The sequence below is a fragment of the Lipotes vexillifer genome, unplaced genomic scaffold (assembly GCF_000442215.2).
Source record: "Lipotes vexillifer unplaced genomic scaffold, Lipotes_vexillifer_v1.1 scaffold121, whole genome shotgun sequence".
In the NCBI taxonomy this organism is placed as follows: domain Eukaryota; kingdom Metazoa; phylum Chordata; class Mammalia; order Artiodactyla; family Lipotidae; genus Lipotes; species Lipotes vexillifer.
Genome location: NW_006773122.1, coordinates 1547551 through 1572672, shown reverse-complemented (window position 1 = coordinate 1572672; position 25122 = coordinate 1547551). Strand labels below are relative to the sequence as shown.

Below are 25122 nucleotides of genomic sequence, written 5' to 3'. Positions count from 1 at the left end.
ACATTCCCACCAACAGTATAGGAGGGTTCCCTTTTCTCTGCACCCTCTCCAGCATTTATTATTTGTAGACTTTTTTTTGGTTGCACTGCATGGCATGTGGGATCTTAGTTCCCTCATCAGAGATTGAATCCACATCCCCTGCATGGGAAGCACAGAGTCTTAACCACTGGACCCCCAGGGAAGTCCCTGTTTGTAGACTTTTTGATGATGGCCATTCTGACCAGTGTGAGGTGATACCTCATTGTAGTTTTGATTTGCATTTCTCTACTAATTAGTGATGTTGAGCATCTTTTCAAGTGCTTTTTGGACTTCTGTATATCTTCTTTGGAAAAATGTCTATTTAAATCTTCTGCCCATTTTTTGATTGAGTGGTTTGCTTTTTTGACATAGAGCTGCCTGAGCTGTTTTGTGTATTTTGGAGATTCATCCCTTGTCAGTCACTTCCTTTGCAAATATTTTCTCCCATTCTGTGGGTTGTCTTTTCATTTTGTTTATGGTTTCTTTTGCTGTGCAGAGCTTTTAAGTTTAATTAGGTCACATTTGTTTATTTTTGTTTTTATTTTCATTACTCTAGGAGGTGGATCAGAAAAGATAGTGCTGTGATTTATGTCAAAGAGTGTTCTGCCTATGTTTTCCTCTAAGAGTTCTATAGTGTCTGGCCTTACATTATTTGATCCATTTTGAGTTTATTTTTGTGTATGGTGTTAAGGAATGTTCTAATTTCATTCTTTAACATGTAGCTGTCCAGTTTTCCCAGCACCACTTATTGAAGAGACTGTCTTTTCTCCATTGTATATTCTTGTCTCTTTTGTTATAGATTAATTGACCATAGGTGCATGGGTTTACTTCTGGGCTTTCTGTCCTGTTCCATTGATCTATATTTCTGTTTTTGCACCAGTAGCATACTGTTTTGATTACTGTAGCTTTGTAGTATAGCCTGAAGTCAGGGAGCTTGATGCCTCCAGCTCCGTTTTTCTTTCTGAGGATTGCTTTGGCTATTTAGGGTCTTCTGTTTTTCCATAGAAATTAAAAAAATTTTTGTTCTAGTTCTGTGAAAAATGCCATTGGTAGTTTGATAGGGATTGCATTGAATCTGTAGATTGCCTTGGGTAGTATAGTCATTTTGACAATATTGATTCTTCCAATCCAAGAACATGGTATATCTTTCCATCTGTTTGTGTCATTTTCAATTTCTTTCATCAGCATCTTATAGTTTTCAGAGTACAGGTCTTTTGCCTCCTTAGGTACTTTTATTCCTAGGTATTTTATTCTTTCTGATGCAATGGTAAATGGGATTGTTTCCTTAATATCTCTTTCTTTTTCGCCACGCCATGCGGCATGCGGGATCTTAGTTCCCTGACCAGGGATCGAACCTGTGCCCCCTGCATTGGAAGCATGGAGTCTTAACCACTGGACTGCCAGGGAAGTCCCATTAATTTCTCTTTCTCATCTTTTGTTGTTAGTGCGTAGTAATGTAAGAGATTTCCCTGTATTAATTTTGTATCCTGCAACTTTACCAAATTCATTGATGAGCTCTAGTAGTTTTCTTGTATCATCTTTAGGATATTCTGTGTATAGTATCATGTCATCTTCAAACAGTGACATGTTTACTTCTTCTTTTCCAATTTGGATTCCTTTTATTTCTTTTTCTTCTCTGATTGCCGTGGCTAGGACTTCGAAAACCATGTTGAATAAAAGGTGGACATCCTTGCCTTGTTCCTGATCTTACAGGAAATGCTTTCAGCTTTTCACCATTGAGAATGATGTTAGCTGTGGGTTTGTCATATATGGCCTTTATTATGTTGGGGTAAGTTCCCTCATGCCTACTTTCTTGAGAGTTTTTATCATAAATAGGTGTTGAATTTTGTCAAAAGCTTTTTCTGCATCTATTAAGATGATCGTATGATTTTTATTCTTCAGTTTATTAATGTGGTGTATCACATTGATTGATTTGCAGATACTGAAGAATCCTTGCATCCCTGGGATGAATCCCACTTGATCATGGTGTGTGATCCTTTTAATCTGTTGCTGGATTCGATTTGCTAGTATTCTGTTGAGTATTTTTGCATCTATGTTCATCAGTGATATTGGCCTTTAATTTTCTTTTTTTGTGGTATTTTTGCCAGGTGTTGGTATCAGGGTGATGGTGACCTCATAGAATGAGCTTGGGAGTATTCCTTCCTGTGTAATTTTTTGTAAGAGTTTCAGAAGGATAGGTGTTAACTCTTCTCTAAATGTTTGATAGAATTCACCTGTGAAGCCATCTGGTCATGGACTTTGGTTGGGAGTTTTTTAGTCACTGTTTCAATTTCAGTACTTGTGATTGGTATGTTCATATTTTCTATTTCTTCCTGGTTCAGTCTTGGAAAGTTGTAGCTTTTTCAGAATTTTTCCATTTCTTCTAGGTTGTCCATTTTATTGGCCCATAGTTGCCTGTAGCATTGTCTATGATCCTTTGTATTTCTGTGGTGTCCAGTGTAACTTCTCCTTTTTCATTTCTAATTTTATTGATTTGAATTCTCTCCCTTTTTTTCCTGATGAGTATGGCAAAAGGTTTATCAATTTTGTTTATCTTTTTAAAGAACCAGCTTTTAGTCTCATTGATCTTTTCTATTGTTTTCTTTGTCTCTATTTCATTTATTTCTGCTCTGATCTTTATGGTTTCTTTTCTTCTACTAACTTTGGGTTTTCTTTGTTCTTTCTCTAGTTGCTTTAGGTGTAAGGTTAGGTTGTTTATTAGCCTATTAATCTCTGAATAACCTTTATTCAGAGATTTTTCTTGTTTCCTGAGGTAAGATTGTATTGCTGTAAACGTCCCTCTTAGAACAGCTTTTGCTGCATCCCATAGGTTTTGGACTGTTGTATTTTCATTGTCACTTGTCTCTAGGTATTTTTTGATTTCCTCTTTGACTTCTTCAGTGATCCGTTGGTTGTTTAGTAACATACTGTTTAGCCTCCATGTGTTTGTGTTTTTTAAAGTTTTTTTTCCTGTTATGAATTTCTAATCTCATAGTGTTGTGGTCAGAAAAGATGCTTGATGTGATTTCAATTTTCTTAAATTTACCAAGGCTTGATTTGTGGCCCAAGATGTGATCTATCCTGGAAAATGTTCCACGTGCACTTGAGAAGAAAGTGTATTCTGCTGCTTTCAGATGGGATGTCCTATAAATATCAGTTAAGTTCATCTGGTCTAAGGCTTGTGTTTCCTTGTAGATTTTCTGTCTGGATCATCTGTCCATTGGTGTTAGTGGGGTGTAAAGTCCCCTACTATTATTGTGTTACTGTTCATTTCCCCTTTTACGGCTGTTAGCATTTGCCTATGTACTGAGGTGCTCCTATGTTGGGTGCGTATATATTTACAATTGTTATATCTTCTTCTTGGATTGATCCCTTGATCATTATGTAGTGTCCTTCCTTGTCTCTTGTAAGAGTCTTTATTTTAAAGTCTATTTTGTTTGACATGAGTATTACTACTCCAGCTTTCTTTTGATTTGCATTTGCATGGAATATCTTTTCCTGTCCCCTCGCTTTCAGTCTGTCTGTGTCCCTGTGTCTGAAGTGGGTCTCTTGTAGACGGCATATATATGGGTCTTGTTTTTGTATCCATTCAGCGAGCCCATGTCTTTTGGTTGAAGCATTTAATCCATTTAATTTAAGGTAATTATTGAAATGTATGTTCCTATTGCCATTTTGTTAATTGTTTTGGACTTGTTTTTGGAGGTCTTTTTTCTTCCCTTCCTCTTTTGTCCTCTTCTCTTGTGATTTGATGTCTATCTTTAGTATTTTTGTGTGTGTGTGTCTGTTGTAGACTTTTGGTTTGCAGTTCCCATGAGGTTTTGATATAGCAGACTATATACGTACAAGATCGTTTTAAGTTGCTGGTCTCTTAATTTCCAATGCATTTCCAATATCCTGCATTTGTACTCTCCTCATGATCGCTGGTTGTGATATCATATTTGTGTGTGGATGATTTCCTACCTTTACTTTATGTTGCCTTTACTGGTGAGCTTTCCTATTTGTAATTCTCTTGATTCTAGTTGTGGCCTTTTCTTTTCTGCCTAGAGAAGTTCCTTTAGGATTTGTTCTAAGGCTGGTTTGGTGGTGCTGAATTCACTTTGCTTTTCCTTGTCTGTAAAGCTTTGATTTCTCCATCAAATCTGAATGAGAGCCTTGCTGGGTATTCTTGGTTGCAGGTTTTTCCCTTTTACCACTTTAAATATATCGTGCCACTCCCTTCTGGCCTGCAGAGTTTCTGCTGAAAAATCATCTGATGACCTTTTGGGGATTCCCTTGTAGGGTATTTGTTGCTTTTCCCTTGTTGCTCTTAATAATTTTTCTTTGTCTTTAATTTTTGTCAGTTTGATTAATATGTGTCTCGGCATGTTCCTCCTTGGGTTTATCTTGTATTGGACTCTCCGCATTTCCTGGACTTGAGTGACTGTTTCCTTCTCCTGTTAGGGAAGTTTTCTGCTGTAATATCGTCATATATTTCCTCAGGCCCTTTCTCTCTCTCTCCTCCTTCTGGGACCCCTATAATGCAAATGTTGGTGCATTTAATGTTGTTCCAGAGGTCTCTGAGACTGTCCTCATTTCTTTTCATTCTTTTTTCTTTATTCTGTTCTGTGGCAGTGATTTCCACCATTCTGTCTTCCAGCTCACTTATTCATTCTTCTGCTTCAGTTATTCTGCTGTTGATTCTTTCTAGTGTATTTTTTCATTCCAGTTATTGTATTCTTCATCTCTTGTTTGTTCTTTAAATCTCTAGCTCTTTGTTAAACATCTCTTGTATCTTCACAATCTGTGCTTCTATTTTTTTTCCAAGATCTTGGATCATCTTTACTATCATTACTCTAAATTCTTCTTCAGGTAGGTTGCCTGTCTCCATTTCATTTAATTGTTCTTGTGGGTTTTTATCTTGTTCCTTCATCTGGAATGAGTTTATTTTTTATTTTTGAGTCTTAAGGGTTGAGGTTGAAGGCTCAGGGTTGCCTGGTTCATACTTTCCCTCCTCTTGGGGGCTTTCCCAAGGTCCTCACAAGCTTCCCCTTGGGACTGGGCAGAAGGGAACAGCCTCTGAGTAGTCATCTGTAGTGAGCATTCCCTCGAGCTGCCTTTTGCGTGGGCCACAGTGAGGACAGCCTCTCTTGAGTTCTAGGCAAACCCTATTAGTCTGCAGTTCTGGGAGGAAAGTCTGCAGCATAGCTCCAAAGCCCAATAAGAGCAACACTTGGTTGTCTGGGTGTATTTTTATATTCTTAACCCTTAGCATATCAGATGTAGTTGTAGTGATATACACAAGACAGGGTTAAACATCTTGTACATATACAAAGAGCATCTACAAGTCAATAAGTAAAAGACAAATGACCCAGTAGAAAAATAGGAATAGGATCAGAGCAGGCAAGTCAGAGCTAGAAGAAAGCATTAGGATCATTGCCTCTGAACTGCATATTGCATAGACAGGTCCCAAGGGCCAGAGATGGGGAGTACTTGGCCAAAGTCACCCACTGAGTCAAGGCCATACCCGAATACAGGGCCCTGGACTGGGGCTCTATCTGCCCCACACTGTAGCTCACGGAACTGCTCTAAGCAGCCCTCAGGTGGGCTGTGGCCGTGCACACCCATCGCCGGGCCTGATGGCAGGTGGGCTGGGCTGAGCTGCCTGTGCTCGGGCTGTAGGTACTGATGCTGAGGACGCGGGGGACGACCTGCTGCTGTCGTACGTGAAGGAGTTTTGGTGGTTCCCCCACATGTGGAGCCACATGCAGCCCCACCTTTTCCACAACCAGTCCGTACTGGCTGAGCAGATGGCCCTGAACAAGAAGTTCGCTGTCGTGAGTAAGATTCCCTACAGGGCAGAGCCGGGAGGGCTCGGGGCTGGGCTGGGGGTCAGAACTACTGGCCTTGTGCTGCTTTTGCAGTTCGTCTGACAGCTTTTTATTAACATCTTTATAGCTGCTGTCTCATTGAAGCCTCACAGGGATCCCAAGAGGCCGGTATCTCAATAGCCTCATTTTAAACAAGAAACTGGAGCTCTGGGAAGCCACACCAGCTAATAAGAGGTCCGTGCAGGACTTAAACCCAGGCCTGTTTGCTTCCTGAGCCCAAGCTCTCATCTTCAGGCTAGAGTGGGTACCCCAGAAGGCTGCAGGAGATGCCCAGCAAGGAGGGGATGAAGCCTGCTTGCTGGCTCAGCCTGAGCCACCAGCCAGTCAGAGGCCAAGAGAGGCAGGAACAGCACCCGTCCTTGTTCCTCACTCCTGGTGCTGGAGGAAGTGAATGCTGGGCCGAATTGGAGTCCCAGCTCGGCTGGTGCCTCTTTCCGAGACTCTGGGCCCTGAGCCTCAGCTTCCCCATCTGCACCTCAAGGGCTCAGACCCGCTGCTCTGCCGTTCTAGCCTCTGATTTTTCTCTGCAAAGGGGAGATAAAGCCCAGAGGGGAAGAAATCCTCTGCTCACCCTGCCCTGGCCCTCCTCTCCCTAGGAGCACGGCATTCCCACAGACATGGGGTACGCAGTGGCGCCCCACCACTCGGGCGTGTACCCTGTGCACGTGCAGCTGTACGAGGCCTGGAAGCAGGTGTGGAACATCCGCGTGACCAGCACGGAGGAGTACCCCCACCTGAAGCCAGCCCGCTACCGCCGCGGCTTCATCCACAACGGCATCATGGTGAGTGTGGCCCAGAGCCTAGGAGGCGGGTATGCACATGCTATCCTGGGAAGCAAGAGTCTGGGGAGCTGGTTAGGGGTTTCAGGCCACTTTCTACTGTCCCCTCTTGTCACCTGAGGCTCTCTATCCCAGGGAAGGAGGACTACCAGTCTGCCTCTTTCGTGAGCTACTCCTATGCTTTTGTGACAGGGGATCAGGAGATGAGCATTCTTTAATGGGCCTCTAGTGAGGCCCTGGGAAAGGCCTCTGTCTCCTCCATTTGTTGGCTTATGTAAAATGTGTGTCTGTCCCTTTTCTACACACTGGGAATACTGAAGTGCACAAAATCAAACGTCCTCACCTTTGTAGACCTGACATTCTAGTGGCAGGAGACAGTGCATTCATAACTCTGTAAAGTATACAGTGGTCAGATGGCATAAATGCTGTGGAGAAAAATCAAGCAGGGAATGGAGACGGGGAGTACTGAGGAGAGCAGAAGCTTAAACAGGATGGTTAGGGAGAGCCTTCCTGGGAATGAGCCATGCTGCTACATGAGGAAGAGCATGCGTGGCAGAGAAAACAAGTGCAAAGGCGCTGAGGCAGGCTTGTGCTGCGTGGTTTTGAGGGCCAACTAAGAGACAAGTATGGCTGGAAGGGAGCAAGTTGGGAGGAGGTGATAGGAGATGAGGTCAGAGGGGTGATTGATGGACCAGATCATGCAGGGCAACATAAGGCCACTGGATGGACTTTAGCTTTTAGTCTGTGATGGGAGGGTTTTGAATGGAGTGCTCTTACCATCTAACTCATATTTTAAGAGGATTTCCATCATTCTGGCTGCTATGAGTTGCAAAGCCTGTAGGGGGCCAAGTGGGGAGCAGGGAGACCAGTTAGGAGGCCGCTGCAGACTTCCCGTTGAGGCATAGTGGCTTGGACCAGGGTGCAGTGCTGGGACGTGATCACATTCTGGACATATTTAGAAGTTACAGCCAACAGGAATTGCTGATGAGTTGGATATAGAGTATGGGAGAGAGAGGTAAGGCAAGGATGACTCCAGGTTTTTGGCCTCAGCCACTGGAGTGGCTAGACGGTTCTCATCAGTCCAGATGGGCAGCTGTGGGAAGACCAGATTCATGCCTGCATCTATCTATCCTCTGACCTCCCAGGCATTCCTACTGACTCTGGGGATGAGGCGGTGACGAGACGGGTGAGTTCTCTGCCCTCCTGGATCGCGTACTAAACAGCTAAACCAGTGTACAATCAAGAGCGCTACGAGGCAGGTTGTAGAGCCAGGAGAGAAGTCACAGAGTGTGCCTGGGAGGAGCTGCTCTAGAGAGGGGCAGGGACCCTCGCTGGGCACCCAGTCCAAGTTTCCAGAAGCAGTCTCACTTGCCTGTCCCTGTTACTTTGGAGTCTGTTCATTTTTTACAGAGGAATATGAAAAGTGTTTACATGTGTAAAATGGAAAGGGCCCCTGGGCTCACTTGGGGGAGTGTCACAGGCTGCAGGTCTTTGGTGGAGCAGACCCCCAAGGGGTGGGGTGTGTGTGGTCACACAAGAGGCTGCCTTTCTGAGGTCAGCTTTCTGGTGACCCTGCTCGTCACCATCCGCGCCTGGAGAAGCCATAGCCCCTCTCTGCCGCCCCATCCTCAGGTCCTCCCGCGGCAGACCTGCGGCCTCTTCACACACACGATCTTCTACAGCGAGTACCCAGGCGGCTCCAGCGAGCTGGACAAGATCATCAACGGGGGCGAACTCTTCCTCACAGTGCTCCTCAACCCTGTGAGTGCTCCACAGCCCTTGGCCGGCGGTGAGGAGGGGCCGGCGGTGAGGAGGGGCCGGCGGTGAGGAGGGGCCAGCGGTGAGGAGGGGCCGCTGTCTCCAGCCGAGGCAGGCCTTCCCAGGCCTGGGGGGAGGGGCAGGAGCAAGTGTGCAGCCAGGAGTAGGGAAACCCGCACTCTAGCCCTGGCCATGTCCCCGCTCCTCTGCGTGACCTTGGTGGAGAGTCTGAGCAGACTTTTTGTCCCTTTTATAATCTTGCACTTCCACACAATAGTGTTGGCCCTTTAAAAAAAAAAAAAAAAAAATCAATTTATTTATTTATTTATTTTTGGCTGCGTTGGGTCTTCGTTGTTGCGCACGGGTTTCCTCTGATTGCAGTGAGCGGGGGCTACTCTTCGTTGCGGTGCGCGGGCTTCTCATCGCGGTGGCTTCTCTTGTTGCGGAACACGGGCTCTAGGTACACGGGCTTTAGTAGTTGCAGCATGCAGGCTCAGTAATTGTGGCTCATGGGCTCTAGAGCACAGGCTCGGTAGTTGTGGCGCACGGGCTTAGTTGCTCCGCGGCATGTGGGATCTTCCCGGACCAGGGCTCGAACCTGTGTCCCCTGCATCAGCAGGCGGACTCTCAACCACTGCGGTGGGATCCTCCCGGACCGGGGCACGAACCCGCATCCCCGGCATCGGCAGGTGGACTCTCAACCACTGCGCCCCCAGGGAAGCCCCCCCCCCCTTTTTTTTAACTTGTTATTTTGTTTGTTTGTTTGTTTATTTTTTTTAATTTTTGAATTTAATTTTTTTTTTTTATACAGCAGGTTCCTATTAGTCTGCGCCACCAGGGAAGTCCATTAGTGTTGGCATTTTTGTCTGTTCTTTTGCCAACCTTTGTGTTTGTGTATAAATATATAAATATTGTATAAATATACATAGTAAACTGAATCTGTTAAGCTATATATTAAACTATATATCTACATAGATAGATAGTTTAAAATGCGCTATATATATAGTTCAGCTGGAAGTTCAGCTGAACTTTCTGGGTCTCTCTTTCCTTATCTGTAAAATGGAAATAATCATCCATGCTTTAATAATATTAGATAGATATCAAGTGGTGGTGTTATCAGCTTTATGGGGTAACCGTATACCCCTTATCTTCCACGCACCCCCTCACCCTCCTGCCAAAAAAGTAGAAAAGAGCACCCATATGACTGCACAGGAGGTCAGCTTCCCCTTTCAGGTGTCAGACCAGATTCACCTGGCTGTACCTAGCCCAAGCTCACACGGTGAGTTTATTGACAGCCCCGGTGAACCTTGGACTGGTCATTGAGCACGGCCCTACAAGCTCAAGCAAGACCAGAGGGTCAGAAGTGGGGGTGAAGGTAGTGAAAGGGGCTCAGAGGCTGACTGGCCCCGCCTCGCATCTTCCCTCCCTGGAGCAGATTAGCATCTTCATGACGCACCTGTCCAACTACGGGAACGACCGCCTGGGCCTGTACACCTTCAAGCACCTGGTGCGTTTCCTGCACTCTTGGACCAACCTCCGGCTGCAGACACTGCCCCCGGTGCAGCTGGCCCAGAAGTACTTCCAGATCTTCTCTGAGGAGAAGGACCCGCTCTGGCAGGTGGGTGGGATGGGTGGCCTGGGCGCCTCATTGCAGGGATGGAAGGCCTACCACCCATGGGCATGCACCCCAGGTATGGTCTCAGGGACTCAGTCCTCATGCTCTCTCAAGTGTAAACTCAGGTGCACACTTGCTCACCAGCGTGGGCATGCTTGCTTGTTCTTGTGCACACTAGACCTTCCATGCAGACCTTTGTGCATGCATACTCACAGCCTCTGAAAAACAGCACCACAGAACTGTAGGTGAACACAGTGTAAACAAGTGTGGAAAGCAGCTGCCCTGCCTGGCATGTACCTTCTCACTCCAGCAGGCTCTGAGCATGGGAAAGGGGACTGATCAGAGGGCTTGGGGGACAGTTCTTGGGGAAGTTGCCCCAGGGCACTGTAAAAAACTGGAAGCAGAAGCTGGAATTGATGGTCTCAGGGGTCCACAAACCATGGCTTGTGAGCCAGTCTGGCCTGCAGTCTGTTTTTGTAAATAAAGTTTTATTGGAACATGGCCACACTCATTCTTGTACGTACCATCTGTGGCTGCTTTCAAGCTACAATAGCAGAGTTGAGTAGTTGCAACAGACCGGATAGTACCCAAGCCTAAAATACAATATTTACCAAACATTTCAAAAGATTTACTAAACTTTATAGAGAAAGTTTGCTGACCTCTTGCTGAACTTTTAAATTCAACAATAGGAGCTCATGAGCCAAGTGTTGTGCTGAGCATTTTACTAGGCTATGTCTGGGAGCATGAGACTGACTAGAAATGGTCGCTGCCTGCCAGCCGTTGAGTGTCCCAAGATGGGGATGTGACAAGGGCACATGCAGTTACACTTGTCATTCAGGGCTGTAAGAGCCACATATCCATGTGCAGTGGGAGTCCAGTGTCCATTCTTGGGCACCCCTGACATCTCTTCCCCTGTTGTTTTAGGATCCCTGTGAAGACAAACGCCATAAAGACATCTGGTCCAAGGAGAAGACGTGTGACCGCTTCCCAAAGCTCCTCATCATTGGCCCCCAGAAAACAGGCAGGTCTCTCCATTCTTGACCAGCCTCCTGCAGTGCCTGCTCTCTCAGCCACAGAATTCTGGGGGCCACCATGCCCTAGTCCCACTCCCCAGTAATCTGCCTCCTCTTTCCCAGGAAGTGAGAGTGAAGCTGGGGTGAACATGAATTGCCCATCAGTGTGGAGGTGGGAAGAGGATAGAGGATGGGCATTGGATTCTCCTATCTGTCCTGAACCACAGCCTCAGGGAGCTCTCCCTGAGTCCCGCTGTGAGTCTCAGAGTAAAATCAGAGAAGCCCAGATCGGCTACTCCGCATGTTGGAGCAGTGCCAGGCAAAACTGGTTCAGAGCAAAGAAGACTGTGATCAATTAGTCATGTCTGCCAGAGGTGCAGGAGGGAGCAGAGGAGAGATGGTTGCTAAGTATTTACCATGCGCACTATATGGCATGGATGGGTACTCCCATGTTACAGACAAAACACTCAAGGCTCAGAGAAGTTAAGTGATTTCCCTAACACATTTAGTTAGGAAATGGCAGATCCAGGCCTGGAACCCTGGTCTCTGTGACCCCAAAACTTATACTCTTGATCACCAAACTCTGTAGTCTCCTTCTCTTCTGGAACCTCTCATTATAGCATATTAACTGTAGACTCGCATGTAGGAAAGGAATGAACTCTCTAAAGGAGGGGGTCGGTCCTGTACTGTCAATTAGGGGAGGGAGTATGAGTGAAGGAAGGGTACCCAAAGAGGAGGCATCTGAGCCAGATTTCTTAGCCCTTCAAGAATTTCATATCAGCACACTGGAGAGTCTGGAACTCCCTTGTCCTTGAGTTCCTCCCAAGTGCCAGAGAGCACAGAGGCCCAGAGCCAGAGGGACCAGCAGAAACCGTCTAATTCCTGGATTATGAGGAGACAGTAATCGAGTGGACATGACTGCTGGAGTACAGTGGTGAGAGGATTCTGAGGCCAAGTCTTCGTTTAGTGATGAAGAATGCTGTGGTGGTTTAGTGACGTCTGCAGTGGATGCAGGAGTTGGCGTGCCCACGTGCAAGCCACGTATTTGCCCATCCTGAGTTTAGTATGATTCCTTCATGGTAGAGATGAGGAAACTAAACCCAGAGAAGGGAAGGGACTTTTCCAGTATCTCCCAGTGAGTAATGGAGAGCCAGGACCAGAACCCAGAATTTCAGACTCCATCTTTGTGTTGGGGTGCTGGGCCCAGGTCTCACCTACCTTCCCTCCCTGCAGGCACCACGGCCCTCTACCTGTTCCTGGGCATGCACCCCGACCTCAGCAGCAACTACCCCAGCTCCGAGACCTTTGAGGAGATCCAGTTTTTTAATGGCCACAACTATCACAAAGGCATCGACTGGTGAGAGCGCCTTTCTGTCAACAGTGGGATGAGATGGTCGCCATGGAGTCTGTCCAGGAGGAGGTCTGCTGTGGCCACAGCAGGAAGCAGCTGGCGCTCGCTTACACACAACTAGTTCCTGTAAACAGGGACAAAACACGGTGACCCCTGAGTCATGATGCTGGAGCCTGGTCACAGATGGGATAGTTGATGAGGAAGCCCTTTGCCCCTTTACATTATTGCCTGGGCTCTGAGAATACTAGACATCAGAGTCCAGCCCCTCCCTCGCCTGCACAGAAACACCCTGAGTCCCAGAGGAGAAGAGGGCCATGCCCGAGGTCCCGAGAGCTGGGGCTGAATGAAATCCAAGGGTTCTGACCCGAAGGCTCGCCCTTCCCACTGTGGATGGCTGACTGTGGAGCAGGATGTGTTCTTGTGAGCCCTTCAGAGGTGGCTTTCTAGCCTTCAGGGAGTCTCCTGGGGAGGTGGTTGAAATTGCAGATTCTCACCAGAACCTGTCACCAGCGGTTGTAACACATGTATTACTCTTGTTTGTTATTTTTATGTCAGTGGTTTACCCGAGAGATCATGGGCATTCTTCTGTTTGTGTTGTGGTATTTTTCTGTGTGTATTTCCATCAGTCTCTTTCTAGCTGTCTGTCTTTCAATTAACCAATCATCTGTCTGTCAATCTACCTGTCTATTTCTTGCTCCAATATTGCCACAGTCTCTTATCTAAAACCCACTGTAGCCAGATGCATTATTGAAAGTCATCTCTTTCCGGATTTAGAGAGACACAGTATATTTAACAGCACCTTCACCAAGGTCTGGGGCAGTGCCCATTAACAAATACATTAATATATCTGTAGCAAAATATGTGAATATTTATGCCAAGTAAGATTCATAAGTCAGGTTTTGCTGCCAAATGTCTTTGCTACAAACTTAGGAAGAAAGCTTCTTTCTCAGAGCTTTCTCCATTTAGATATAACAAACGATGGATTGTGGACGTGAAAATGCTATTTTGTAAAGAAAATTCAGAAATGTGAGAGAGCTAGCAGTTTCTCGGCTCCATTCTCAAGATTTTGATTTTGTTTGTAGGGGTGCAGAAATCTCACAAGCCCCCAGGTGATTCTGATTTCTGATAAAGGGGTCCCTGGGACCACCTAAGAGAAACCCTATCTCACAGGATAAAGTAGGGATCCTACGTCCTTAACTGGGGTAGGCTTTGTGGGTTTTGGTTCCCACAAACCCCTGAAGTTGTACCTCTGTTTTGCCTCAGTGGGTGCTCCTGGGAGGGTCTGGAGTGTTCACTTAGTTTTCTGAGGGGCCCTCAACCTACAGGTGATCTCAAAGGACTGGTGTGGACAGTCACTCTGGGTGGGATGTGGGAGGTTCATCTGGGAAGCTATCAGGTTCACCCGTATGAGGCCGGGGAGGGGGTATGGGTGGCAGCAGGTGAACCCCGTCCCCGCCTTGTCTCCTGGTCCACGGTAGCAGCTTAGAAAGCACCATCAGAGGTCGGTCTGGGGGCAGCAGAGGGCGAGCCTCCCCTCAGTGCTGGCGTCCCCGGGTCAGAGGCATCCCCGCTTGCCCCCTAGCGGCAGTGAGAGTTAGGGCCCTGCCAGTTTCACTCTGGGACCGTCCCATTTGGGATGGAAAGATGCAGCCCTCTTCCCATACCCTGCCACCCATACCACACCCACAAGTCTTCACATCCTCCTGACCCCAGTGTCTCCCCGAAAAAGGAATGAATTCATAAAAGGGAGACTGCCAAGTGACCACTCCGTCTAGGACCCCTGCCAGAAGTGAGTCCTTGTTTGACTGAGAGCCATGTGCCTGCTTGCTTTCTCAAGTTCCATCCCCAGCCACCGTGGTCCTCCCAGCTGCATCCCTCAGGCCCCTTCATCCTGGGTCTTGCCCACGAGCCCTGCTCTCTGGGCTTCCTGCAGGTACATGGAGTTCTTCCCTATCCCCTCCAACACCACCTCTGACTTCTACTTTGAGAAAAGCGCCAACTACTTTGATTCGGAAGTGGCTCCCCGGCGGGCGGCTGCCCTGTTACCCAAGGCCAAGGTCTTGACCATCCTCATCAACCCAGCAGACCGAGCCTATTCCTGGTACCAGGTGAGCCGGGGTGGGGCCCTGGGTGGGGGTACGGGCTCTGTCTACTGCTCAGCCACCAATAAATACCAGCAAATATTTATTTATTTATTTAAATTTTATTTATTTATTTGTGGCTGTGTTGGGTCTTCATTGCGGTGCGCGGGCTTCTCATTGCAGTGGATTCTCTTGTTGCGGAGCACGGGCTCTAGGCGCTTGGCCTTCAGTAGTTGTGGCTCTCGGGCTCTAGAGCACAGGCTCAGTAGTTGTGGCACACGGGCTTAGTTGCTCCGCGGCATGTGGGATCTTCCCGGACCAGGGCTCGAACCCGTGTCCCCTGCCTTGGCAGGCGGATTCTTAACCCCTGGGCCACCAGGGAAGTCCCTCAGCAAATACTTATTTTGCGCCTCCTTTGTGCCAGCCCTCAGTAGGCTCCTGGAATGCCGTGGTGGGTAAGAATGGTCCCGCCTCCACTGCACTTCTAGCCCGGAGGAGAAGCCAGGCAGAAATCCATGTTGAATACCAGCCGAGTTACCTGCTCACCCTCCCAGCTTCGTCTGGGGACCTGCCTCTGACTCTGACACCAACAAGAGGTGGAGGCTGATTCTGTCTTGATGAAGCCTAGATTTGGTGAACAGTGATCTGGGCTCATACTAACTGTGGCCTCCTTGCTGGGCACGGGGTGGGAGGCGGGTGGGAAATCACAGAAGGACAAGACACAGGACCTGCCATTCTTAGTGGAGAATGCAAATGCTCGATCAGGTAAGGAAGTTACGTGGACTGCGGTTTGTGCTAGAGAGTGTGACTCCTAGTTCCTACTTGACTATGTAAGAACTAGAATTTAATTTCAATGACCTGACTTATTTTTTCTGAACGTCATTCCACTGGGCTTACAGGAAAGCTTAGGCTCTGGCCTTTTGGGGGTTTCCTCCCCTGCCTGCCGGTCTTCCTAGGATTATGCCACAGTGCCAGGGTGTGGGGCTTCCTTGTCTAGAGCCGATCCAGGAAGGCCTCTCTAGGTCTGGCCACCCTCTGAGCCTCCTCTCTGGGGCCTCATTGTGGCCACAGGCTGGTAGGAGGCAGGTGCAGACCCTCGTTGCTCCCTGTTCCCACAGACCTCTCTCTCTCCTCTCACTCCCCAAGCCTGGGGACCCTCCTCGTCTGGTGGGCAATCCCTCTCTTCCACTTCCTTCTCCAGGACTTTCTATACCTCAGCATTCTCCTTCCCTCTGGGCTTTGTCTTTGGGGGAATAAAGGCCACTTCTCTTTTCTGCTCTGCTGAGTGTTCCCCACCTCCTGGCAATGAGCAGAGATTGGCTGTCTGCTCTTGTCGGGGGAAGGAAGGAGGAAGGAGAAGGCTGTAGAGGGAAAGCGGCCCTGGCTGAAGTCCGTCCCCATTCTGTTCTCATGCTCCTGCTCTACCTCTTCACCTCATTGGAGTGTCACGGCAGTTTTCTAGAGGGCAGAGGGCTTTGTGCATGTCCCCTCTCACAGATGAGAAGACCAAGGTTCAGCAAGCCAGGTGACTAGCTCAAGTTCATTTGCTGCCATTTTGAACCCAGCTCCTCGAGGTCTAAGACCCTGTTTCTTCTGTCCATGGTCGAGGCGGGATAAGGAGAAGGGGGACTAATTCCTACCAGGAGGATCCAGGAAGGTGCTGGAGGGAGAGGGAGGACAGTGGCCTGCCTCAGAGGGGAAGCTGTTATGCACCATTATGGCACCTCCCCCACCCGAGCTCTGTGTGATCCTCAGTGGAGGTGTAGGGGCTCGTGAGGGTTACCCCGGGTGGACAGGTTCCTGATCTCTGGACTTGGGAATTATGCAGATGCCGCCTGCCCGTGGCATTATTTTAGGTGGTTCAAGCCTGGTGTTTTCCCCTTTCCAATTCTTTCCCAATCCTTCTGTCTTAGACTGCTTGGGCTGCCATTGCCAAATATTATAGGTTGGGTGGCTTAAACAACAGAATTTTTTTCTCACAGTTCTGGAGCCTAGAAGTCTAAGTCCAAGATCAAGGTGACAGTCGGTTTGGTTCCTGGTGAGAGCTCTCTTCCTGGCTTTTAGACAGCCACCTTCTGTGTCCTCACATGGCAGAGCAAACTCTTCGGTGTCTCTTCTTGCAAGGGCACCAATCCCATCACAGGGGTCCCACCCTTATGACTGTATCAGGGCCTGTAGCAGACATTTGTATCTGCCTGGTGTTTGAGAACATTGCTTTATTTTTATTGTATTTATGAATGATTACCTTTATATATGACAACTGATTCTAATTTTCTACTTATGGAGACAGTGTTGAGTTTTATTTTGAAATACATTTACGTGAATAAGAAAGATGATTCAATGTAAAGAAACTTATGTTGACTTGTCACGTACAGGTGGTTTATGGATATGGCAGAAATCACAGAGGTGGTGTGAAGCAACCAGCATTTGGAAGCTCTGATCTAGTCCGACTCCCATCTCTCAAAGATGGGGAAACTAGGGCTCCCAGGGGCTATGACTTCCCTGAAGTCAAAGGGTAATGACAGGTAGAACCAGAACTTGAACCCAGGGCTCCTGGTTCCAGCTCAGGGTCTTCTGGCTGCCTCCTGGTTTTGTGGTCCCACAAAAGCCTCTTCCTTTGGTCCCTCCACATGACATGCTGACCCTCTCTCTCCCCTTGTCTGCAGCACCAGCGAGCCCATGATGACCCAGTAGCCCTGAAGTACACCTTCCACGAGGTGATCACAGCTGCACCCGATGCATCCTTGAAACTGCGCACCCTCCAGAACCGCTGCCTGGTCCCCGGCTGGTATGCCACCCACATTGAGCGCTGGCTCAGCGCCTTTCACGCCAACCAGGTAGCTGCCTGTCCCTGACCCTCGGGAGGGCAATCACAGCCCTGGCTCTGGGCGGTTAGCAGAGAGCCTCAAAATCTCTTTTACCAGTTACAGGGCCAGACATGGTGTCATTGGAGAGTGAGATCGTTGGGGTCTTCAGAGGTTTCAGTCTTGTTTATCCCAAGCCCTTGTCCCATCACAACGGGCTCTTTATCCCTAAGGGGACCCAAAAAGCTCTGGGATAGGCCCCTGGGAGTGAGGGAGACAGGCGTGTGTGACGGAGGGAGAGCCTGGTTGCAGAGGTAGACGGGGCCAGATTGCTGAGGCATTTTAAGGAAACCCTTGGAGGATTTAGGCAGGAGAGTGACATGTGGTCCAAAAACTTGGAGAGAGGCAGAGAGCGGGTGTCATAGGGATATGAGGGGCAGGCAGGGTTTTGCCGATAGCCTAAACCCTAGGAGAGGACGGCATCGGTCAAGAGGAAGCTGGCAGAAAGCAGGGAGTTAGACTGCCCAGGACTGAGGCATGGGGGCACCTCCCGTCCACAGGTGGAGGAAGAAGCAGTCTACAGAGTGTGGGGTCCCCAATTTATAACCATGGCTGCTGACCCAGAAGACTGGGGGCCTGTTTGCCACTGGAGTGAAAACAGGTTCAGATCACACTCTCCTTTTTCTTTTTTTTCCAGATTCTGGTCTTGGATGGCAAACTGCTGCGAACGGAACCTGCCAAAGTGATGGACACAGTGCAAAAGTTCCTTGGGGTGACGAACACCATTGACTACCACAAAACCTTGGCGTGAGTGTTACCTTGGCCTTTCAACGGGGGGATGTCCTGAGCAGGCACCTGGGCCCAAAAGCCAAAGGCTTGAATGATGAGGAGAAAAACACAGATTAGTCAGCAAATGTGAGAAAGTACGCATGTCCCTGACGGCAGTTTAGCAGGAAGGTTACTATGACTTGAGTCATATTAATAAAGATATTGACTCAGGAAAAAGTGAGGTGATGACTCTGTTCTGCTCTGGTCAGTCCTACACCTGGGGTGTTCTTTTCACTCTGGGCTGAACATTTTCAGTGTTTTACCTAAGTAAGTTAGACCAGCAATGAGCAATTCCAGTTCCCACAAGGGTTTCTTATCATTAGATTATGACTTCAGTATAATGTAAGGAAAAAGATACTATAAATATTGTCATTGACTAATCATTCCCATCACTCAAAACCCAGTGCAAGTGCACTGAGAACGCTGTCCCAAGATGGATAAGTGCCAGCCTATGTTGAGGGTCTCAGGGCTGGGGAGAGGCTGTCTCCTAGGGTATATCACAGACAGGTGACACACTCATCTGAATGAGGGAGTCTCAAGAGAAGGAGAAATAGTCACCTTCCCCAGCTACCTTCTTAGGAAAACCCTTCAGCAAGAATATTCCCTTCTCCTTACTTTGGAAGTTGAAAACGGAAGGTGGAAAACGGTAGTCAGTCCTTCCCTTTGAGGGTAGAAAGGAGCAGCAGCTTCAGGTATGGCTGTGGCAGTAGAGATGCCTCGGTTAGGATCCCAGACATCTTCTTTAACTGTGGGCCTTGGACACGTGTCTTAGTTCCTTCAAGCCTCACTTTCCTTCTCCGTAAGTTGGGGATAAAGGTAATAATTCCTACCTCCGGAGGGTCACTGTCTTAAATGAAAGCATGTGGGTGGGGCTCTTGGCTCAGTGCCCGGGATGTACTAATCTCAGTAAATGATAGCTACTCTCATCATCATCATCATCATCACCGCCACCATTACCATCCCATGTGCCTACCCTGGGACCCATTCAAAAATCCCTGTCTCCCTCTCCTGCCAAATGTGAACTCCGTTTTCCTTCTGTCCTCGTGCCCAAGAACCTCCTAACGGTTCCTGATCTGGGATTGAATTCTGATGCCATTATGCCTCTCCTCCCCATGACAGTATCAGACCTCCTCTCCCCAAAATACCTTTGAAGGTCCAGCATGACTTCAATTCTGAAGGCAGTCTTGCTCTATCATTTCTGAAATTTATTTTAAAAAAAACTAAAACAAAACAACTTTCCAGTGATGCACATGCTTAAATGCAACTGTAGATACAGCATTTCTTGATAGACATTGAATTTATTAAAAAGCAAAAGAACCTCCACTAAACTTTTTTCCCCCTACTGGGTTCTCACCCCAGAGTTGGAGAGTGCTAAGAGGATCCCCAGAATAAGGAAGGGTGGGAAGTGTTCATGTTAGGGACTTGCTGCAGGAACTGAGCCTGCCCAGTCAGGAGAAGAGAGATCTCAGAGCGTGCGGCCTGCCTTCTGCTGGGAAGAGGGGGCAGGTGTGTTTAGTGGAGCCCAGAGCCAAAGCTTGGGCAAACAGATGCAAATATCAGTCCCACAAACCAGAGTGTGCCTATGGGAGTGGATCCTGTGATTTTCTAGGAGGCTCTGCCATCCCTGAGGTCTGTGAACATTGCCTGAAGTGGGAAGGGGCTGGGCTCGGCCGGGCCAGCTCCCATCCACAGGCTTTCCCCACCTTCACAGCTTTGATCCAAAGAAAGGATTTTGGTGCCAGCTGCTGGAAGGAGGAAAAACCAAGTGTCTAGGCAAAAGCAAGGGCCGGAAATACCCAGAGATGGACTTGGATGTAAGTAGCAGACCTGCTGCCTGCGGCAGGGGAATAAATGTCGGGGGTTCCTGTACTGGAGGGAGTCTTCTCTTTACCTGACACCCAGCACTCAATGGCCTTGGCATTTCTTGGGCGGTGTTCTTAACAGGAGGAAATGTGGGCTAGGGGATATAGTGGATCAGAATTGATTTAGTCAAATGAGTATTTCTTCTACAAGGGCTGAATGCTCTGGGGCTTTGAGAATGAATCAGACCTGTCCTTTGCCTTCAAGGAGCTCCTAGTCTAGGAGGGAAATGAGTCACATGTGCCAATAGGTAGAATACAAGGGAGGAAGTGTTTTGTGTGGTTAGGTATGAACAAGTGCTGTGAGACTTCAGAACAAGGACATGCCACTTGAAGTTGGATGGGTAAGAAGGCTTCTCAGATGAGGTGGGGGGGTGGGGGGGGTGTCTCTCGAGTTGGGCCTGGAAGGATGGGGTGGTATTTGGACCTATGGCATGGAAGGATAAGGCATTCTTGTAGGAGAGGATGGCATGTATAAGGATATAGGGGAAAGGGCACACACTGTGACTCTGGTTACATTTCCCTTTTTTTCCCATTACCCCTTGATAATTTTTTAAAAACTGAAGTATAGTTGATTTATAATATTGTGGTAGTTTCAGGTGCACAGCAAAGTGATTCAGTGATATATATATATATATATTTTTTTTTCAGATTATTTTCCATTATTGGTTATTACAAGATACTGAATATTGTTCCCTGTGGTATACAGTAAATTCTTGTTGCTTATCTGTTTTATATATAGCAGTATACCTGTTAATCCCATACTCCTAATTTGTCCCTCTCCCCTCCCTTTCCCCTTCGGTAACCATAAGTTTGTTTTCTGAGTCTGTTTTGTAAATAGATTTATTCTTTAGATTCCACGTATAAGTGATATCATATGGTATTTGTCTTTCTCTGTCTGACTTCACTTAGTATGATATTCTCTAGGTCCATCCACATTGCTGCAAATGGCAATATTTCATTCTTTTTTATGGCTGAGTAATATTTTATGGTGTATATATATATATATATATATATATATATATATATACCACATCTTCTTTATCTGTTCATCTGTTGATGGACACTTAGGTTGCTTCCACATCTTGACTATTGTAAATAGTGCTGCTATGAAATTGGGGTGCATGTATCTTTTCAAATTAGAGTTTTTGTCTTTTCTGGATATATGCCCAGGAGGAGGATTGTTGGATCATGTTGTACAGATCTAGTTTTAGTTTTTTAAGGAACTTCCATACTGTTCTCCACAGTGGTTGCACCAATTTACATTCCCACCAACAGTGTTGGAGGGTTCCCTTTTCTCCACACCCTCTCCAGCATTTGTCATTTGTAGATATTTTAATGATGGCCATTTTGACTGGTGTGAGGGGCTGTCTCATTGTAGTTTTGATTTGCATTTCTCTAATAATTAGCAATGTTGAGCATCTTTACATGTGCCTCTGGCCATCTGTGTGTCTTCTTTGGAGAAACGTCTGTTTATGTCTTCTGCCCAGTTTTTGATTGGGTTGTTTTGATACTGAGCCGCACGGGCTGTCTATATATTTTGGAGATTAATCCCTTGTTGGTTGCTTCATTTGCAAATATTGTCTCCTATTCTGAGGGTTGTCTTTTTGTTTTGTTTATGGTTTCACTTGCTGTGCAAAAGCTTTTAATTAGTTCCCATTTGTTCATTTTTGGTTTTATTTTCATTACTCTAGGAGGTGGGTCATACAAGATCTTGCTACGATTTATGTCAGAGAGTGTTCTGCCTATGTTTTCCTCTAAGAGTTTGATGGTATCCGGCCTTACATCTAGGTATTTCATTCTTTTTGATGCGATGGTAAATGGGATTGTTTCCTTAATTCCTCTTTCTGATCTTGCATTGTTTGTTAGTGTATAGGAATGTAAGAGATTTCTGTGTATTAATTTTGTATCCTGCAACTTTATCGAATTCATTGATGAGGTCTAGTAGTTTTCTGGTAGCATCTTTAGGATTTTCTGTGTATAGTATCATGTCATCTGCAAACAGTAACAGTTTTCTTTTCCAATTTGGATTCCTTTTATTTCTTCTTTTTCTCTAATTGCCGTGGCTAGGACTTCTAAAAACTATGTTGAATAAAAATGGTGAGAGTGGACATCACTGTCTTGTTCCTGATCTTAGAGGAAATGCTTTCAGCTTTTCACCACTTGAGAATGATGTTAGCTGTAGGTTTTTCATATACGGACTTTATTATGTTAAGGTAGGTTCCTTCTATGCCCACTTTCTGGAGAGTTTTTAATCATAAATGGGTGTTGCATTTTGTCAGAAGCTTTCTCTGCATCTATTGAGATGATCATATGGTTTTTATTCTTCAAGTTGTTAATATGGTGTATCACATTGATTGATTTGCAGATATTGAAAAATCCTTGCATCCCTGGGATAAATCCCACTTGATCATGCTCCTTTAAATGTATTGTTGGATTCAGTTTGCTAGTATTTTGTTGAGGATAAAGATCAGAGCAGAAATAAATGAAATAGAGATAAAAACAATAAAACAAAATTGATAAACCTTTAGCCAGACTCACCAAGAAAAAAAGGAGGGCTTCCCTGGTGGTGCAGTGGTTAAGAATCCACCTGCCAATGCAGGGGACATGGGTTCAAGCCCTGGTCCGGGAAAGTCCCACATGCTGCAGACCAACAAAGCCCGTGCTCTGCAGCTACTGAAGCCCAGGCACCTAGAGCTAGTGCTCTGCAACAAGAGAAGCCACCGCCGTGAGAAGCCCGCGCACCACAATAAAGAGTAGCCCCTGCTTGCCACAACTAGAGACAGCCCCGTGCACAGCAACGAAGACCCAACACAGCCAAAAATAAAATAAAATAAAGTTTTTTTTAAAAACGAGGACTCAAATCAATAAAATTAGAAATGAGAAAGGAGACATAACAACTGACACCAAAGGATCATAAGAGACTACGACAAGCACCTATATGCCAATAAAATGGACAACGTAGAAAAAATGGACAAATTCTTAGTAAGGTACAATCTTCCAAGACTGAACCAGAAAGAAGTAGAAAATATGATCCGACTACTAATCACAAATACTGAAATTGAAACTGTGATTAAAAATCTTCCAAACAAACAAAAGTCCAGGACCAGATGGCTTCACAGGCGAATTCTATCAAACACTTAGAGAAGAGCTAACACCTGTCCTTCTCAAACTCCTCCAAAATACAGCAGAGGGGGGAACACTCCCAAACTCATTCTACGAGGCCACCATCACCCTGATACCAAAACCAGACAAAGATACCACAAAAAAAGGAAATTACAGGCCAGTATCACTAGTGAACATAGATGCAAAAATCCTCAACAAAATACTGTTTCCCTTTTCTTGTTTGCCCCTGGTTTTAATTCTCTCCCTCCTCCCTATCAATCACAAGAATTTTGACCTTGTGTGCTGTATTTTGGTGCTCCTACTCTATGAGTTTTCTTTTGAAGGTTGTGATTTTGAAGAAGATTGTGAATAAATAATGGGAGTGTGGGATGATGTCAACAGAATGGTGGTCTTAAAGAAGGGGGGGGGGTCACTCTTGAGTCAGCACGTGACCAAGATCTGAGCTTTCCTTCCTGTTACAGTCCCGCGCCTTCCTGAAGGACTATTACCGGGACCACAACATCGAGCTTTCCAAGCTGCTGTACAAGATGGGCCAGACACTGCCCACCTGGCTACGGGAGGAGCTCCAGAACACCAGGTAGCCACGGCCACCACAGCCAGACTGAATGTGACGGCAGGGACATCCCGCCACACGCTGAGCCAGACTGACCTGCAGAGTGGGGAGCTGGGCCCGGGCTGGCCAAGTACTTACAAGCAATACTCTGCTACAGCCCAGGCAGGGCCACACGCGCCTCAGAGCGTCCAGTGCTGGGTTGGTGGCCTCTAGGACCTCCTTCGCCAACCAGGGTCCATTCTGCTCATCGTTTTTCATGGGGAGGCCACTTCCTGTTGGTGGAAGACCACAAGCTGGTAGGAAGCAGTCCACAAGACTCTGTTTTCCGTCCCTGTGTTCTACCCACCCTACCCTCTCCATCCCATCACTCCCTGCTCCAGTAGGGTGTCCACTCAGTAGCAGCTGCCCTATTTTCCCTGTCCTCCAGACAACGAGGAGAAGAGCCCAGCTGGGGCTTTTGCCAAACCAGGGAGAGAGAGTGGACGTTGCCGTGAGGGTTCAAGCCAGGCTCTTCAGAGGGGTCAGCTGGGAACCCAGAGGTGGTCCCTAGGCTGGGTGTGAGCGTGTCCAGCTCGAGAGAACGCTGGACCTCCACACCCATTCTGCTTCATACCTTCCCATCTCACCTTCCCTCTTTAGAGGAAGAATCGCTGGTTCCTACAGTACCCACCCAGTCCTAAAGGCCTCCTTCAGGGCCCTGGGGCACTGCCACGCATTTGGACCCAGAGACCCAGGCCTCAACCCTACCCCGGTTCGTCCCCCTGGGATATGACATGTGTGGTGTTTCCTGTGGTAAAGGACTGAGGCGGTCGTGGAGTCGGCCGTATACATGTCCCAGTGTACATATCTTGTCCCTAAGCCCACCTGGCCTTGGCAGACTTGATGAGACCACCATCCCTGCTCTGCGCCAGCTGCCTGTGGCCAAGGGTTTCTAGAGAGCCCCTTAACCTCCCAAATACTAAGAAGCTAAAGTATTTTTCTTGGTGCCAGAGTTTATACCCTGGGTGCTGGGGTCGCACTGTGTTACATATATATATATATATATATATATATAACATGTGTATATATATATATACACATATATATATATTATATATATATAATATATATATATATATTATATTTTTTTTGGTTGGGTTTGTTTTTAATTCAGTCGTACAAAATGGTGGCAAGCCCCAGTCCCAAAGGGCATCATATCTCAGTGCTAGAGAATGGGATGGAAGGGCGTGGGGTGGGGGCCGTATTCATGTGTGGAGGCCTCAAGGACACAGTATGGAAGTGCCCTGGGAGAGGTCAAGTGCCATGGCCGCCCCGGGGCTGCCCCAGGTGAACAGGTGGCGAGATGCATAAGGAAGACCTCTTTCCAGGAGCTCTGGCTTCATGAAGCGCGGTGACCCTGGGGCACTTTTGGCCAAAGGAAACAGCCAGGCTGGGGTAGGAGACCCCGGGGCTTAAAGGCTGGCCTGTTCC

General features: G+C 47.1%; 1 protein-coding gene across 2 annotated transcripts in view; it reads left to right on the top strand.

Moving 5' to 3' along the window:
• NDST1 (N-deacetylase and N-sulfotransferase 1) overlaps positions 1-24793 on the top strand; it is a 67274-nt gene extending 42481 nt beyond the window's left edge. The window contains exons 6-16 of one of the 2 annotated variants that reach the window (XM_007448047.1): positions 5677-5831; positions 6482-6667; positions 8297-8425; positions 9858-10040; positions 10962-11058; positions 12284-12407; positions 14335-14509; positions 17149-17319; positions 17984-18093; positions 19826-19928; positions 23561-24793. In XM_007448047.1, coding sequence (XP_007448109.1) covers positions 5677-5831; positions 6482-6667; positions 8297-8425; positions 9858-10040; positions 10962-11058; positions 12284-12407; positions 14335-14509; positions 17149-17319; positions 17984-18093; positions 19826-19928; positions 23561-23680 — 1553 coding nt within the window. In that variant the 3' untranslated portion in view covers positions 23681-24793. The remainder of the gene's footprint in view (positions 1-5676; positions 5832-6481; positions 6668-8296; positions 8426-9857; positions 10041-10961; positions 11059-12283; positions 12408-14334; positions 14510-17148; positions 17320-17983; positions 18094-19825; positions 19929-23560) is intronic. The other variant, XM_007448048.1, reaches the window with a different exon arrangement.
• Positions 24794-25122: the final 329 nt, after the last annotated feature.